This window comes from Fundulus heteroclitus, chromosome 23 (genome assembly GCF_011125445.2).
Source record: "Fundulus heteroclitus isolate FHET01 chromosome 23, MU-UCD_Fhet_4.1, whole genome shotgun sequence".
NCBI classification, from domain to species: Eukaryota; Metazoa; Chordata; class Actinopteri; order Cyprinodontiformes; family Fundulidae; genus Fundulus; species Fundulus heteroclitus.
This window is the reverse complement of record NC_046383.1, coordinates 8617402-8635339: the sequence shown is the minus strand read 5'-3', so window position 1 is coordinate 8635339 and position 17938 is coordinate 8617402. Positions and strand designations below refer to the sequence as shown.

Sequence of the window (17938 nt, the reverse complement as noted above, 5' to 3'; positions counted from 1 at the left end):
GTTTCACCTCCTCGCCTGCTGCACTATTCATTGTCCTCTTCAGGTGCGTGACCAGGGGCTCCCGGTGAAAAGGAATTTTGCAAAGGTGGTAATTCATGTGGAGGACTGTAACGATCACTCTCCAGTGTTCCTCAGCCCCCGTTATGAAGCCAGCATCTCTAATCTGGCCCCCGTGGGCTCTGAGGTTGTCCGAGTCAAGGCCCTGGACAAGGACATGGGGAGCAATGCAGACATCAGCTACTCTCTGCACTCCGGTGAGCGGCCTCACGCTTATTTTTAAATTGTATCTGCGCTCGCTTCTTTTCACCTGAACGCCGCCTCACATTCGCTTAGCTACACAAAATCACTCCTGGGAGCTGGCTCAGTTACCGCCGCAGGCTTCAAATGTCTCACTTTTGGCTGTTTTGAATTGCGGCAGATCATGAGTGATCAAGGATCCTGGGAATGTGTGAGACAGAGAGCGATGCTCAACAACAGCTGCTGCAACTGAACACTTTGTTGACTCAGTGCTTCATTCGGCAAACAGCATCCATCACTGTAATTGTTTTAGCTCAGATTCACACTTGTGAAGTTAAAAATGACGACTGGCGTGGGATAAATGCGACTGCTCCCAGGACAGTGTTTAATGTTTACATGTCAGCAGCAGAATCACTGAGATATTATCGCTATTACTGGACACCTTTATAAATATTAACAAAATACTTTATTTTATCTCCGTTTGTGTTAAAAAGACAAATTACTCATTTAAAAACCTGCAACATAGTACATCATCGTAACACATTATGATCTACCTCCCTGCAGGTAACATTGACAACATCTTCTCCATCAATCCTGAGCTGGGCTCCATCAGTGTTTCCAAACCTCTGGATCTTCAGCCTCAGGACCAGTTCCACCTAACGGTAAAAGCCACTGATCAGGGCTTCCCTCAACGTTCTGACCTCTGCTCTGTCCACATCCACATCCGCATTTCTGATCAAACGCCACCCATCTTCCCTGCGGATGAATACTTAACAGAGGTCAGTGAAAAAAGCACCCCCGGCACCCCGGTGGTCACCATCTCAGCCTCCAGCCCAGCTGCAGTGCATTATGGGATAGAGAGCGGGAACCTGAATGACACATTTTCCATCAACCCCTACACTGGCTTAATTTCCACCCAAAGATACCTTGATTTTGAAACCCAGGAGTCCTACAAGCTGAAAGTTAACGCCTCCACCACAGCTGGAGCCACGTCCAAGACTCTGGTCCATATCTATGTGATGGATGAGAATGATAATGCTCCTGTGTTTCCGCAGAGAGAGTACCTGGGTCAGATCAGCGAGTCAGCTCATTTAAACAGCATGGTGATGGGGGAAAGAAGCACACCTCTAGTCGTTCAGGCATCCGACGCCGATCAAGATTCAAATTCTCTGTTGACGTATCAGATCCTTGAGCCTGAGGCTCAGAAAGTTTTCAAGATTGACCCGAGTATGGGTACTATCTCTTTAATTTCACCAGTTGACTTTGAAGCCAAGGCTGAATATCACCTGACAGTGCAGGTGAAGGACTCAGGGGAACCATCGCTGTATGCAGCAGAGCCTGCCAAGGTCACTGTGCGCATCTTGGACCTAAATGACTGCGCGCCACAATTCACCGCCTCTGTGTACGAGTCATCCATCATCTTCCCGGCCATCAGAGATACTGAGGTTGTACGTGTCACAGCCCATGATGCAGATTCGGCAGTCTCATACAGCATCGCTGAGGGAAATCTGCACAATGCCTTCTCAGTGGATCCCAATACAGGGGTCATCACCGTGAGCAATGCTTCAGAGTTCAGGTCATTTTACCAGCTGACTGTCAGAGCTTCAGACGGACTCTTTAAAGATTCAGCTACTGTCAAGATAAATGCAACTAATCTGATGCCAAGCGATCTAGAATTTCAGCAGAAAGTTTACTCAGCAAGCATTATAGAAAACCTAAATACAGCGAAAGCTTTGGCAGCACTAAAAGTCTCAGGATGCTACCTGAATGAGCCTCTTTTATACTCTGTCATCAACCCCATGGGAAAGTTTACTATTTCCCAGATGTCAGGCGTTCTTGAAACCACAGGCATCCCGTTTGACCGAGAGGAACAAGATATTTATGGCATAGTGGTAAAGGTACAAGACACCAGAACTCCACCCAGAACAGCCACGGCTCAGGTCAAAGTTTTCATAGACGATGCTAACGATAATTTTCCTCAGTTTCTAAATTTGCCTTTTTCAATGATGATTTCTGAAGACTCAGAGCCGGGGGATGTGTTGTACCAAGCAACTGCCATTGACAAAGATCTCGGAGAAAATGGATCCATCATGTACTCTCTGGAGGAGGATTTTGACCTCTTTAGAATAGATCCGGATGTGGGAGATGTGTCCCTTCAAAGACCTCTTGATTTTGAAGCCCTGAATAAATACGTATTGACTGTTGTAGCCTCAGATGAGGGAGAGCCCAGTCATAGCACCACTGCTCAGCTCACTATTCAAGTAAGGAACCGAACCAATCCTGTTTTTCAAACTCTTCTTTATCCGCTGAGAGTTCCTGAAAATGTTCCCCCATTCACCACCATCCTGCACGTTCAGGCCAGAAACCCAGAGGGGTATCGACTTATCTACAATCTTGAGGAGGAAAATGCTTCAAAGCATTTTCACATTGATTTTAAGACCGGAGTGCTTACCGTGACCAACCCTCTGGACTATGAGAGCCAGACCATGCATGTGTTGACAGTTCGCGCTACTGACTCTGTGACTGGAGCCTTCTCAGAGGCATCCATTGAAATAGTAGTGGAGGATGTGAATGATAATGCACCAGTTTTCTCACAGCTTACTTACAATGTGAACATCGCTGAAGGGCTTCCAGTCAGCACCTCTGTGATCCAGCTCAGTGCTACGGACAAAGACACTGGTGCAAATCAAGAGTTGACCTACCAGATAGTTAAAACTAAGGGGAATGAAGCTGATTTCTTTGAGATAAACCCTAAAACTGGTCTGATTGTCACAAAACAGGTTCTGGATCATGAAGACATTAAACACTTTAATTTGAAAGTCAAAGTCATCGACAATGGGACAATCCCACTCAGTAGTGAGGTGAGGGTTTTTGTAAATGTCACCGATGTCAATGACAATCCTCCTGATTTTGTCAATTCTGAGTATGAAGCCACTTTAGATGAAATGGCCAAATGTGGCCACATTGTCATTAAAATTCAAGCTTCAGATCCCGACTCTGAAGACCTCGATAATCTCAAGTACAAGATAATTTCAGGCAACAAGGACCGATACTTCAACATCAATGAATCGTCAGGGATCATCTCCTTTTCCAATGTCTGCAAAAGAAATCTAGATCCTTACTACAACCTGACTGTAGCTGTGTCTGATGGAGTGTTTCAGAAAACTGCCCCAGTCAGTATTGACATGATTAACAGCAACAGGCACAGTCCCTACTTCAAAAAGACCATCTATGAGGCAGAGCTGGCAGAAAACGCAGAGGCGGGAACTCGCGTCATCCGACTGGCGGCTATCGATCCCGACGATGGGCCATATGGAAGCGTTGACTACACTATTATCAACAAACTGGCTGATGAGAAATTTGACATCCACGAGGACGGTCAGATTGTTACAACTCAACCGCTGGATCGAGAAAATCCCACTCAGAAAGTCATAGAGATAAAAGTGATGGCTAAGGATGGTGGTGGAAAGGTGGCATTTTGCACAGTCAAAATTATTCTCACAGATGAGAATGACAATGTGCCTCAATTCAAAGCCTCAGAATACCAAGTTTCGATTCAGTCGACTGTAAATAAAGGCTCCCCTGTTATTCATATTATGGCTTATGATGCCGATGATGGTAAAAATGCAGACGTTACCTACAGTGTGGATGAAGCTGAGGAAGTTGTAGAAGACATCATTGAGATCCACCCTTTCACGGGAGAGGTCAGTGTTAAGGAGAGTCTGATTGGGATGGAAAACAAGATCTTTAACTTTAAAGTAAAAGCTCGCGATGGCAGCCTCCCTTTTTATAACTCCACTGTCCCAGTTCAGCTGAAAGTGGTTCCTCCAGAGGTTCCCCTGCCAAAATTCTCAGAACCTCTCTACACTTTCTCTGCTGCAGAGGATTTTCCCATCGGGTCAGAGATCGGTTCCGTTAGGGCCGACTCCGACATGCCTCTTATTTACAGCCTGGTCAACGGGAACACTGTGGAAAACAACAAAGACAAAGTGTTCAGCTTGGACCAGGAGAGTGGGACTCTGCTGCTACAGAAGACCATAGACCACGAGAAGACAAAGTGGTACCAGATAGATGTGATCGCTCAGGGGAACCACAACGGGACAGACATTGCGTCGCTGGTGTCCGTCAGGATCCAGGTCCAGGATGTGAACGATAACCAGCCCACTTTTGATGCGAGTCCATACAGGGCCTTCCTGGCAGAAAATATGCCTGCTGGTACCACAATTATTCAGGTGAGACAAACCAAGCTTTCTTTTATAGTTTAACTGCTTTTAATGTACTGAATGACTTTGATGGACTGAGGTCCACTAAGGTTCAGGGAACTACAAAAATGTTTGCCTTTTGAACTGCAAACCTCTGTCTTGTCAGTAAGCTAGTATTTGCATTTTTACTGCTTATACATGCACTAAATACATTTACTTTAAAAAGCCATAATTAATATAAAGGGTAAAATAATGCTGAGGAAACATGTTATGAATAAAGACCTAAGAGACAGCTTTACTTCCAAAAATGTCTTGTAAATTGGGTCTGATGTGTTACTTTTAAGTTTTTATGTAACCAGTTAGTGTACCCATCTTTAAAAGTAAAACTAAGTTTTCGAGTTGTTGTTTTTTCCTCATCTGTTGTGTCAGCAGTTTAATGTCTTAGCATTTTCTCCAGGCTCTACTTCAGTATCGCACCATTCATGTATCATAAAACGCTTGGACAGATTTCTGCACAGAATACACTGATGGGTGTCTAATCTCTAGGTGACAGCCAATGATCCAGATGCAAATACCAATGGCCTGGTTACCTACAGCTTGGAGACACTTTCTAACGACACCCAGCTAAACATCAACGAGGTGTTCGCCATCGAGGGAGAGAGCGGCTGGATCACCACGCTGCAGGAAACCGACTGTGAGGCCGTCCGGGTCTACAAGTTCAATGTGATCGCCACGGACCACGGAGGAGACGCCAAACTCTCGTCCAGTGTGCTCGTGGAGGTGATGGTGACAGACGAGAACGACAACCCGCCGAAGTTCACCGATGACCTATACCACGGCTCAGTGATGGAGAACACCGCCCCGTTGAAACCAATCGTCTCCATGACGACCACAGATGCCGACGTGTCTCTGGAGAACCGCTTAGTGACGTGTTACATCACAGGTTTGTACGTCTGACTCACAACCCGCTGGGCCAGTCGCGTTACTGTGTGTTACGGCACCCTGGAATGTGGTTATCCGTGCAAACGAGAGCAAATGTTTTCATCAGTGAAATCATTTTCCCCCCGAAGAGCTGCTGCACTGTGGGATTTATCAAGACATTAATAAGGCGAAATGAAATCGGTGTTAATCACCATCAACCGAGTCGCATTATTCCACCTCCAATTAATCCCAAAGTGGAGCCGCGTGGCAACACAGGAATACCAATTGGATGCCCTGCAGTTAACAACACAAACAAAGCCTTGAATTAATGCAAATCCAAGACAGTTAAACTGTTCTGAAGGAGCTTACTGACACGGGGAGGAGTGTTTGTGTTGGAATTATTTACAATGGACGGGTTCGGCTCAGGCTGCCACTGGGTTGTCACAGAGAAACAAATGAGAATTAAAACTGCCCACCCCATGTTTAAATTTATTTGAAGTTCTCTTTATTCATAGTGAAAAGGGATTCAATATTCTTTACTGCTAATGTTTGGTTTTATGTTTAAAAGCCCAGTAGCAGAAATCCTTTTTTTCTCAGTTCTTACTGACAGTTCATGTACTAAATCTTAATAACAAGGGAATTAACCTTTTAATGTATGCGTGCTGATTCTCAGAATCTGAGCCTTTTGCAATAGAGAACAGCACATAAGCTGAAAGTTTGCTTGTCGAGCTTGTTACTGATCAACAGTGTTGAAAGTTCACTGACTTTTCTGGATTTATCTTAATTCAAATCAGTTATTTTAGCCAAAGTTTTAACTTTACATTTGGGGCATAATGACCTTAATTTTCACACAAACAAGACAATAGTCATTTTGCTCCAAACAGAGTCTGAACACTTTTGGTTATTTTCTTCAATTTTTGAAGATTGGATTACGTACACAAATAATTTTCAGTAATACTTAACATGTACCCCCTACTAAAAACAGAGAATTACATTCTCATTCTGTGAACAGCTATTCGCCTCAGATCATCTTTCTTCTTTACAGTGGCAAACACCTGATTTTAACTCTCCTTAGTATGGCACGAAAATACCAAAATAAATTACATATTTTAGGAAGAATTATATCATAAAGAATTTTAAGAAACAATTCCCAGCATCTATTTATTGCTACAATTTGAAACCTTGTTTTTTTCACGTTTGGAGACAATTTCGCTCAAAATGATGAATGTCCCACTCGACTAAGAACCAAACAAACAAAATAGCTTGTAAAAAACTTTATACAACTTCTTATCGTTCTTCTGTTCATTCGGGAAAAATATGACATTGCTTGACTGTTGGTTGGTTTTATTTTAACTTTTTTGTCTGAGATTTGATTAATTAAAACATAACACTCAATACATACTATTACTACCACTACTCTAAACTTACACAAAAACCTGCAACATGTGCACAGGTGAAAAACTGAAAATCTATATGTGACAGTAGACAATGTACATATTTCTCTAAATTAAAATTTTAATTACATGTTTTTAGTGCTATTCAAAGTCCAGCAGGGCTTTTTACATTTTGCTGGTAAAAACATAACAAAACAAAAAACAAAAACTTTAATTTCAACACATTCCTGTTTAAACTTTGTCTTTTCATCTTCTTCAGAAGTGCAGAATTTACACTTTATTTCTGGTATTTTTGCTCTGACTATATAATTTAGGTTTTTATGGCTATAGTGTCAACATTATAAATAATGTAATTGTAAATTACAGCTAGGGGGCAAATATCGTTGGTGTTTGAGCAGCAGCATATTTTATCTCTGCCAAAGAAAACCAGTAGTACAGCATGACAATTCAGCCGCAATACCTGAATGGCAGCTCAAGACAATTTCTCTCTTGAGGTTAAAACCATTTTGTTTTTGTAAGAAACCTTTAGATCAAGCTTCGCCTGCATGCATCACCGTGTCAGACAAGGCGTGTATGTGATTGTAGATGGCAACAGAAGAAAATCAAAGAGCCAAAGGCTGTAGGTGTAATGTGAAAAAGTCCCTCCGAGACAATATTTAGAGGTCAACAACAGATGTGAAATAATCATAGAAAAGTTAAATAGTTTCTGCTGCAATGACAGTTGAGTCAGTGTATTTAAAAACAAATGACGCAGCTCCTTTGTTCCTCATGCAGACGGAGACCCGTTGGGCCAGTTTGCTATCATCCAGGAGGACGAGGGTCAGTGGGGTCTGATTGTGAAGGAGAGTCTAGACCGAGAGACCAAAGGCCAATACACGCTGCGGGTGACCGCCACCGACGGCAAGTTTGAGGCTCTGGTCACTGTTGATGTTCACGTGTTGGACGTCAACGACAACAGTCCAGTTTGTGAACAGGTGAGTCACAAACGACTTCTTAGTGGTGATCCTCAGAGCAAATGAGCGCCACTGCTAGAGTCTGTAAAGGCAGCTCAACTTTATGGTTTTGATTTACTCCGCGGGAAAAAACAAGCTAGTTTTTCTCTTTTCCGTTTCCTTCGGAAAGACTGTCAAACTTCCACTGTGTTGTATATCTCTTAGAGACCCACCAAGAAATCTGCTGTTAACCAGAATTTGAGGCTTTTTTAATTCGATCACCTTGAAAACTAAATAATTTTCCTCACTGGCAAAAGTATCATAACTAACTGCTATCGGGTCGTGTTGTTCAAAAAAATGTTTAAAAGGACAGCTATGTTTTCTTCATGTTGGAAAATATCTGTAGTTCATAAAAGGTTGTGGGAATGAGAAAGAGCAACAATTTCAACAGATAACAGGAAGGATAAACGAGCAACACCAAAGTCGCTGTATTTTATTCGTTTGAGCTCTTTACAGCAGTTGCTATAAGCAAATGCAGTAATTCAAAGAGTGCAATGCAGTTTGTCGGGGTTTAGACCTATGAAAATATAGACTTTTTAAGCTGCTGGTTATAAATTTCAGTATTTGACGCTCGTACACATTGAATGCGTCAGCATCTCAGTGCCACAGATGCACAAGCTGTATCACCTTTACTTTTATATCTGGTATAGGTGACAACCAGTAAAGCGTGATCAGCTGACCTCAGGGACTTACTAGAAAAATTAAAGTTAAGCAAGTCAAACAGATTAAACCAGGACTCAAAGCTGTTAAAACATATAGTTCTTCAAGAGAACTCTGAAATCCATATTTTCACGTCGAAGATATATAAAATCCCAAAATACCCACCAAACGTTGATAAATATTAAGTAGTTGTTCAATATTTTGTATTAAATATAAGATATTTCCTTTAAAAAATGAAACAAAAAACCTACTACATACTATTTTTGCAATTTATCCATTGTCTAGTTGCCAGCCTGAACAGATGAACTACAGCTGGAAGTCCTCATAATTTGTCTCATTCTCCGTCTCCAGCTGGTGTACACAGAAGGAGTGACGGAGAACTCACCACCCAGGAGGTTTATCCTCAAAGTTTCAGCTTCGGACCCAGACGTGGACGCGAACGGCGAGATCTCATACACACTGCACGGTCCAGATGCAGACAAGTTCCACCTGGATCCCAGAACAGGTATGATGTTTGGGGCCAAAACAGGCGCACTCGCTCTATGAGTGACTGACTCTGGGATGATGATGATGATAATATCAACACTCTGCAGCTGTAATGAGCTGACAGGAGCCAAAACCATCTTTATTGTCCAGCTTCTCACTGACATCCATGGCTTTCTTTTTTTTTTGTCATTGCATCTATTCTCTCTGCCACATGAGCTTTTTACTCCTGATTTAACAGACAGACCAATCGTTTGGTTTTTGTAACGTTCCTCTGAGAGCAATTGTGGCTTTTACTGGCACCTCATGATGTTTTTTTAATAATAAGAAAACACATTTGTGGCTTGCATTTTAAAACATGGTCCCTGAGTTTTTTTCACTTCACCAGTTACTAAATTGTGAAATACCCTTCCAGAGATGGATGACGATGTTGCAGTAGATTAACACACAGCAAGTGGCTTCATTTCCCTCAGAATTAATTATTTGTTCAATATAAAACCATAAAGTTGCTAAGGGGATTAAGAATTTAAGAATAAGCGAAATCCACCTGCCTTCAGGTGAGCTGTTCACGCTGGCCGTGTTGGACCGTGAGACGCACGCAGAGTTTAACCTGGTGGCGAAGGCGACCGACGGCGGCGGCCGATCCTGTCAGGTCGACATCCGGCTCATGATCCAGGACACGAACGACAACCCACCCCTCTTCTCCTCCAGCCACTACGAGGTCACCGTGTTCGACAACACGACAGTTCGCACGCCCGTCGCCGTCATATACGCCAGAGACCCGGACACAGGTGAGCAGCTGCCACCGTTTTAGAAACGGGAGATTTCCGGCTCAGTAAGGACAACGTATCGTTTAACAGAGTTCTTTTCTATTGCCACTTCACTCTGTTTATAATACCAACGCTCAGTCTGTGTACAATCATAACTTGCTGAGCATGGTCACCTCTTTAGTCTAACTGTAACAACCAAACATATTGACACTTAACAGTCAATATGAGTTGTTTACAGTCAACCCTTTTTTTTTTCTATATCTGATTCTACAGTAGTCCTGTGTTCCTCTTTGTTTTGGAGGGGGGGTATATATGCAGATAAATCAATATTGTTAAAATCAACAAGCTTGAGCTCCATGATCAACCAAAAAGAAGCGTTTTGTTGTACTGGCAGCTACCTTTCAGGTAACTGGCACCTGCTGCCACATTGGACGTTAATATATTATAGACGATGTGCAAGGATTAAACTTCTAATGACGACCACTACATCACTTTCAACTTCACTCACATGGAAAAAAAAAAAACACCCATTAGTGATTTTATACGACAATGTTAGTACAAAGTGAAATACTTGGGGAAACACCCGCTTATAAAACTAAAATTGAAGCGACAGTAATTCCCAAAATGGTCAGCCTCATCCAGACAACGACATTCACATGTGCTTTATTGACAGAATAGACAAGGAGACTGTCTAGGGAGCTTCACACCAAAGCAATGCAGGAACAGCGGGTGATGATCACCCACAAGACCTTGAATAAGCTGTCTGCTTGTTTGCAATCAGCAGCTAAAGAGGGTTTCAGTTTTTGTCGTCGGTTAAAGGAGAGTGACTGACACGCTGAAAGCCAAAAGGGTCTCAATTTGCACCTAGTAAACACCACCTGGGCATCGAAATATGTGACACCAAATGTGTTATAATTATTAAAGTGTTTACTTTTGAATTACAATTTTGGAAAAAGTTGTTTGGTTCTTTGTTGTGACATTTTGCACGAAATTAAGACCAAATGGACTAAAAGTTGCACTTTTTACCATTTTTAGTTTCAGTATTTCCAAATCCAGTTTTTAATGGACATCATGCCAAGGAAGCCCAGATTAGTTGGTGGCCAAGAGGCATTTGCTGGTTAGCTTTTAAGAATTTACAAACGGCAAACCTTTCCCGTCTTATTGTACCTACGGCTCATATTGTTAACCAGGTGGCAGACGTGTCTGAGTGACTGGGGACTGTGGTTTTCTCCGGCTATTTGAAGCACAGATTAACACAGCACTGCAGCTCCTCTTCCCCACCTGCTGCTAACCCATGCTGTTCAACTAGCTGGAAGAAGGCCACTTTTCCCTCACTTACAAGAAAGAAAAATACATTATAAGAATTAAGAAAAAATAGCTACAGTACATCATCATGATGTGGAAAGGCCACCCTCCGCTCATATTAAGTTATCACAGCTGGAAGCTAGCATCCTGTATTAAGTAGAAGGTTGTGTTTATTCTAAATAGCTATGAATAAATTATACAGATAATATTTTTTAGAATATTAATGAACCTTGTTATATTTAGCAGCCTTAACAATAATTACTGTTTTTCTGTTTAGATTGCATTTTTTCTATGAAGAGAACCTCTCACCCTCACAGTATATGCCCTCAAGATTGTTCTTTTACTGCTTGAACTAATCTTTTGGGGGCTACTCTATGGTTTTTTCTCTGACTAAGACAATCATGGAGTATACAATGTATTATTTATATTTTTATATATAATTTCCACAGATTTGGCACATGGAGCAAACTCTGTAGAAAAAAAAGAAACACCTCCACAAAAGGTTTGATTTTTGCAGCAGAGCCCAATCTGCAAAGATGCGTTTGCCTGTTTGTAGTTCAAGTGCTGAAAGGTTTATGGTCAAAGTTTGACTCACTGGCATGACACATATGTAAAAAAAAACTAAGTAATCTCAGAGTGTGCACATAAACCAGCTGGTACGGACTTTTGTGGAAGGTGTAGTTAAGCTCTTCAGCCACTCCTTTAGATGTGCATCAGCTTGTCTTCTCTTGCTCTTGTAACTTTCTCACAGGCAAGACAGATACATAGGTCTGTTCAAGGATTTATCTTGTCTGCTGGTGCATCCTTTTGCTTCTGCAAGGGCCTGATTTATTTCCTGGAGAAGATCAGCAAACTTTTTAGATCAAGTTGTTAGCTTTTAAATGCTGAGACAGTTTTAGAAGATCAATCTTAATGTCTGCATGAAATAAACTGTTATGTATTTTTCTGTAATGCCCTGTTTAAGCACCAATTATTGACTTTTTTTTTTACTTTTTGCCCCAGATCCATAAAAAACAAAAGTTTCCTGTTGCTTTTTAACATAACCTGATAAGGAGAGCTGGTGCCCCCATGTGTTGAGTAGGCAAACCTTGTTTGGTGCAGAGGATAGGATGCTTTGTGTGGAGTAGCGCTGTGTTTTGTTAAATTCCTTCTAATAGGCTGAGAGTTAGCAGAAGGTGGAGCTCACCCAGGGCACTGTTTGTCCAGAAACTGCTAATGGCTGGTGTTGATATCTGTAAACAGATAAATTGGGAACGTCTCCATCTGAAGCTGTAACTCTTTATCCCAGTTCATCTCCCAGTTTGGGGCATATATGGTTTGTTTTCCTCTTTCTGTTACAGCAGCTTGTTCTTTTAAGCAACTGGGAAATAAAGATCAGTGTTCCCTTTAAACTTAATACTAAGAACAAATTCTCTAGCCTTTGATACTTATTCAGGCTTTCCATTAAACACCACGTGAAACAGTATTTTATTTTTTTTTTCCAAATGATTCTCGATAGTTCTTTTTTTAAAAGGTTTGTATCCTCCTCTACCAGGTTTTGGACTTTAGGGGGACCTTTTTTTCTTCTAAAGATGATTATTCAGCACACTCGTCAGAAGAACCAGCATATATTTCAGCTTGCATTTTAATCCCATTAGAAACACCTAAACAAAAGAAAATTAAAGAAATTAAGAAAGTTAGGATGTGTTTAAAAAAATTATATTACAGTGAAACTATTTTTCACACAAAATTTCTACGAGGTGAACTTTAGATGAGTTTCTCTGTGTTTTTGTTCTTTTTTGTTTACCCCCTAATGCTGCAAAATCCTGTTCTCCAGGAATAAACTCCGAGGTGAAGTACTCCCTACTGGCTGGAGACGCCGGGTACTTTTCCCTGGATGAGTTCTCTGGAGTCCTGCGGCTGGAGCGACCTCTGACCTCTGAGAGCCCACCCACCTTTGAGCTAAAGGTCAAGGCCGCCGACCGCGGCCTGCCTCGCAACCTGCATTCCGTCGCCACGGTTACAGTGGATGTGGTTTCCCTGGACGACTACCAGCCAGTGTTTCTGAACTCCGAGTACTCCGCTCAGGTCCCAGAATCATTGGCGGTCGGGTCTGAGGTGCTGAGCGTGTCGGCGCTCACCAGAGACGGAGGTGGTCCGGATCCCATCGTGTACCGCATCATCTCAGGAAACGAGGATAGGCGGTTCCAGCTTGACTCACAAACAGGTCAGAACAGATTATTATTTCCCCCCCCCCAACACATTTAAAAACTGATTTAATTTTCTGAAGAGACTAAAAAGTAGTCTACCATTATGATCAAAGTAAATGTGGGGTTGACATCCATTAAAAAAATTAACCTTTCTATATATTTTATCTTATACATATATTTTTTAACATATGAACAGTTTTTTGGGAAAAAGAAATTCTTTAAAAAATGTTTAGGTTTTTTGATAACTCTTAAAATCTGATGAAAAACACATTTCATTTGAGAATAAATAACTACATAAACATGGGATAGCATTTTATCAATAATTAAATGTACTTAAAACGAGAGCACTTCATTGGTTTTCTGAGAATTATTTCCAGGTTTTTTTGCTTTGAATGAAGGGCCATACACTATTCATTCCCTTATTCTTCTTTGTATTTCATTTTACCGTTTTATGATTTCATTTTCATTTCTCGGTGGTGTCATTCTACCGTCTCAGCTTTATACTAACAAACTTATGGTAATTAAACTGATTACTTCGGAGGACGCTAACTGTATAAGACAATGTTCCCATTGGTGCTGTTAGGGAAAACTTCCTGAAGTTTACTTTGTGCCGCTCCCAAGATCAGAAGAACAAAAAGGTTTGTGAACAGTGATTTAGAAATCTGTGCAATTAAAAGCGAAAGAATCAAACAGCTCCCAGACTGTGAAACCCTAACAGGTTTTGTTGAGCGAAACAAAAGACCATTTGTCTGTATGAGAACCTTCTGCCCCACCTTATAAATATCTAAAATGCATTATGATCATGATTTATGGATTTATTGTTTTTTTTCTGCAGGGAACACTTAATAATTGTTTTAATACAACAGAGACAACCCAGGGGTTTGACTCTAGAAGCTGAAACTTTTGAACCAGAGAAAAATATTTTGATTTGATTTCCTTCAAGGTGGCTGGAGGCTCCATCTCTACTTATCACAATGTCAATGTATCAAACCAATTAGGAATTTTCCTATACAGTATAAATTAATTAATATTCTACCTGTATTAATATGCAAAAGTGGGCATTCCCTTTAGATGACAACAGAGTGAAATGCTTGGGGGGAAGTTACAAATGAGCTACACAATGTAAAGGTTTAATGTATAATTAAAAGTCAAATATGTCTGGTTTTCTTTTCAAGGCTTCCTGATGATAAAGAAGGCTTATTCATCATAATTTAGAATTAAACTTCTGAAATTACTCCACCATGCACCCCCCCCCTTTCAAATACAAATTAAGATTAGATTTATTTGCAGTTGGAGAGGTGATCGTTTGTTTTTACTCTCCGTGTTCTCTGCCGAGCTCCAACATTTGGAGCTTCAGAGTGATTTGGGTTTTAAGATCGTTTTGCAGCGTGCAGAAAATGAAACCATGAAAAGTTTAGAAAGCAGACAAATTGAACAGAACCCTGAACTAAATAGCAACATATGGAAAGCCTCCCCACCAACAAGACTGCAACCCATTTCCCCGAGTCCGTCTGACACTCTACCAGCAGTAAAGGTCATAGATGAAGACGTGAATAGGCCCTTTCAGCATCAGAAGACCCGGAAAGCTCCAGGACTTGATGGTACCCCCCCCCCCTTTCACGCTGAAAGCCCATACCAACCAACAGACACCCATCTTCTCTCAGATCTTTAGCTGTCTGATGTTCTTCATGGCTGCAAGCACTCCACCTTCAACCCAGACCCCAAGAAATGCACCATCACAGGATTACATTAGGGGGAATGGTGGCCTAGTCGTTAGCACATGGACTTTGCACCCTTGTAGAACAAATAAATCATTTAAGTGACCGGTGTTGACACATCTGAAGGATATAACAGGCTCCCTGCAGTTTTCTTACTGGGGAAACACCTCAGCAGTTAGCTTGGGAACACAATTCCTCCTGCACCACCAAGGGGCACATGCCAGAATCCTGTTTGTGGATTTCAGCCTTGCTCAACCCAGACATCCTCCACCAGAAGCTCAAGCAGCTCACAGTGCCGCCCTCTACCTGTCAGTGGATTTCCAGCTTCATGATTGACCGGTAGCAGCAAGTCATGCTGGGGACCATCTTCTACCACACAAGGAAAACCACCGCCACCTCCCAGGAGTCTGTTCTCTCTCCAGTCTTCATCTCTTTGTGAACAAAGGAATGCACCTCAGCAGACCCATCTGGGAAACTCCTCAGGTTTTCAGAAGACACCACTGTCTGATGCACGAAGACGAGTCTATATGCAGACAGAAGGTGGATCGGCTGGTCTACAGGTGCAGTCAGAGCCACCTGGAAGTCAAGCCAGTGTTGATTACGGTGGACTTTCTGGAGAACACCCTCACACTTTCTTCCCTCCCCATCCTCATCACCATGTCTACTGTGGATCACTTACAATAGGACAGCTAATGTCTCTGCAGAGCCTACACAGCGGGGACACAAACTATTCAGATGTTTACCTGAAGGTCGGCGTTACAGAGCAAACTTGAAAGTGTCACCACAGAGACACTTTCCTCCCCCGGCTGACTCACTGATGAGCACAATGAACGCCTTACAGCCCGAGTAGTCAGTTTCTCTTCTGTGAAACAAAATACACATATTTACACCATCACAACCAGCCTATTTTGTCCTTTTTCTCTATATATAAAAAACATACATGCACATTTTATTAGTTTTATATTTAATTTAATTTTATTCCTTCTAAGGGTTACATATCTATACCTGAGGTCTGTACACTGTGAGCAGCTGGAAGTCAAATTCCTTGTTTGTGCACATAATCTTTGGCTGTATTGCTCTAAATATGATTACCTGAAATTTTTTTTGAGAATATTGTGAAATCATTTATAGGCCGTATTCCCCACAGTACACTCCTTTGTTACCCAGTCAACAATGTATGCTACAACAACAACCACAGAAACATTCTTTAATGAAACTGATCTGTCAGTTCTCAGCATGCTGCAAACATACCCAAAATCCCACGCAGCATTTTTCCACCACCTCCTGCAACCTCTGAACTCCTCCCAGAATTCATATCATGTCACTTCCTGCTGTGAAACACGTCGGAACAACAAAGAGGGTTCAGATCAAACTGCCTGCTTTCTCCCCTGAATGTCTCGGGTGTTATTAGATGTGAAAACTGCTAAGGACCCTCAAAACGGCTGAGCTAAAGTCATAAAATAACATTCAGAACCATGGTTCCACTTGCTGGCTGGTGAAAGATGTGCTAGATCATTTATATGTTTTTTATGAATTATGAATCCTTGGCATGACAAGCAAGCATCTCCAAGTAAATCCCATATTGGCTGCGGATCAGGAAGTGTTTTTTTTTTTTTTTTTTTCAAAATACTTGACAGCCAACAGATGGATTGGGTCTACCCCTCTAAGCAGCTTGATATGTCGCTGAATCATATTAAAGGGTTCAGTGATCCGCACATCTTTCTGTGGCTGAAAGTCGGGTGCTATCAGGAAAGATAAACCCGTCATGTTTATTTATTTTTTCAAAGCAGAGCAAAGAAAATGACAGAGTCATAATTGACTTTGATTTGTACGTTACCTTTTTAAGAGGTAAACAGTTCACTGAAGCGCAGAGGTTTTAAGGCTGAGCTTTCACCAAAACACAGCATGATTCTTTGTTGTAGAGGTAAAAGACAGAAAACTTCAAGTTGTTGACGCTAACAAGCATAAATGCACATAATAGCGATCCTCTTTCTCCTCTTTAATGAGCCATCCCCTTTTACAGAGAATAATTTGCTGTCTTTGCTTCAAATCATCACAGTACCACATGTTTATAGACCAACACGGAGTAGTGCCCTACTGGGAAGTGAAAGAATGATAAAACATATTTTTTGCAATATTTAGTTCAAAGTTGTGGTGTGCAGTATGCATTGGCAATTAGCCCCTTTACTCTGATAATACTGCATATAATTTTGAATAGAATAGAAAAATCCTTTATATTCCCACAGTGGGGAAATTCAGGTTTATCAGCAGCAAGTAAGAGAAAAAGTCAATAAACAGAAGTAAACAAACTGTACAGTTTTAAAAAAGGCATACTCAGTTTAAATGAAAAGTGCAATTGAGTAGGGTCACTTGAAAGTGTACAAATGTGCATGCTTAATTGATCATGAAATAAAAACAACAGCAATAGACTATCTACAAAAACCTGTAAAACACTGTGTAACTAACAGCAGGAAAGCAAACAACTTAATGAGTTTGTTGGGAGCAGTGGTGGTTATAAAGTGTAAAGGCTGCTGGGAGAAAGGATCTGAGATAAAGCTCCTTTGTGAAACCTGGGGTGCGGAAAACTTTCATTTAGTGCAAACATTTGCCTTTAGAAGTGAGCTAATTAGTAAATGAATGTCTGCATACGTGCAGCTGTTCTGTGAAGGTCTCAGAGGTTTGTGAGAGAACTTTAGCGAACAAAGAGCATTATGAAGACTGCGGCACGCAGCAAACAGGTCAGGGAGAACACAGTGTAGCAGGAAAAAGCAAGGTTAGATTATAAAGTTATATTCCAAGCTTTAAATATATTACAGAGCACTGTTTGTGAAGACTATAGTGCAACTGCAAGCCTACCAAGACATTAGCATCCACTTAAACTGACAGGACAGAACAAAAAAGCATTGTTCAGAGCTCCTATTAACTCTGGATGGAGGAACTGCTGAGATCTGTAGCTTATGTTGCAAAAAAAGTTGCTAGCACAACTATTAGTTTTGCACCCTTCATTTTTGGCTTTTATGGGAGAGTGGTGAGAAAAGTTGTTGAAAGTCTCATTTGCAGTTTGCTA

General features: G+C 41.4%; 1 protein-coding gene across 1 annotated transcript in view; it reads left to right on the top strand.

Annotated features, from left to right (window-relative positions):
* Positions 1 to 17938, top strand: part of fat2 (FAT atypical cadherin 2) — a 120670-nt gene that overhangs the window by 52733 nt on the left and 49999 nt on the right. Inside the window, exons 10-16 of the mRNA XM_012861754.3 lie at positions 44 to 254; positions 802 to 4469; positions 4986 to 5382; positions 7529 to 7728; positions 8758 to 8911; positions 9447 to 9680; positions 12781 to 13170. Coding sequence (XP_012717208.2) covers positions 44 to 254; positions 802 to 4469; positions 4986 to 5382; positions 7529 to 7728; positions 8758 to 8911; positions 9447 to 9680; positions 12781 to 13170 — 5254 coding nt within the window. The remainder of the gene's footprint in view (positions 1 to 43; positions 255 to 801; positions 4470 to 4985; positions 5383 to 7528; positions 7729 to 8757; positions 8912 to 9446; positions 9681 to 12780; positions 13171 to 17938) is intronic.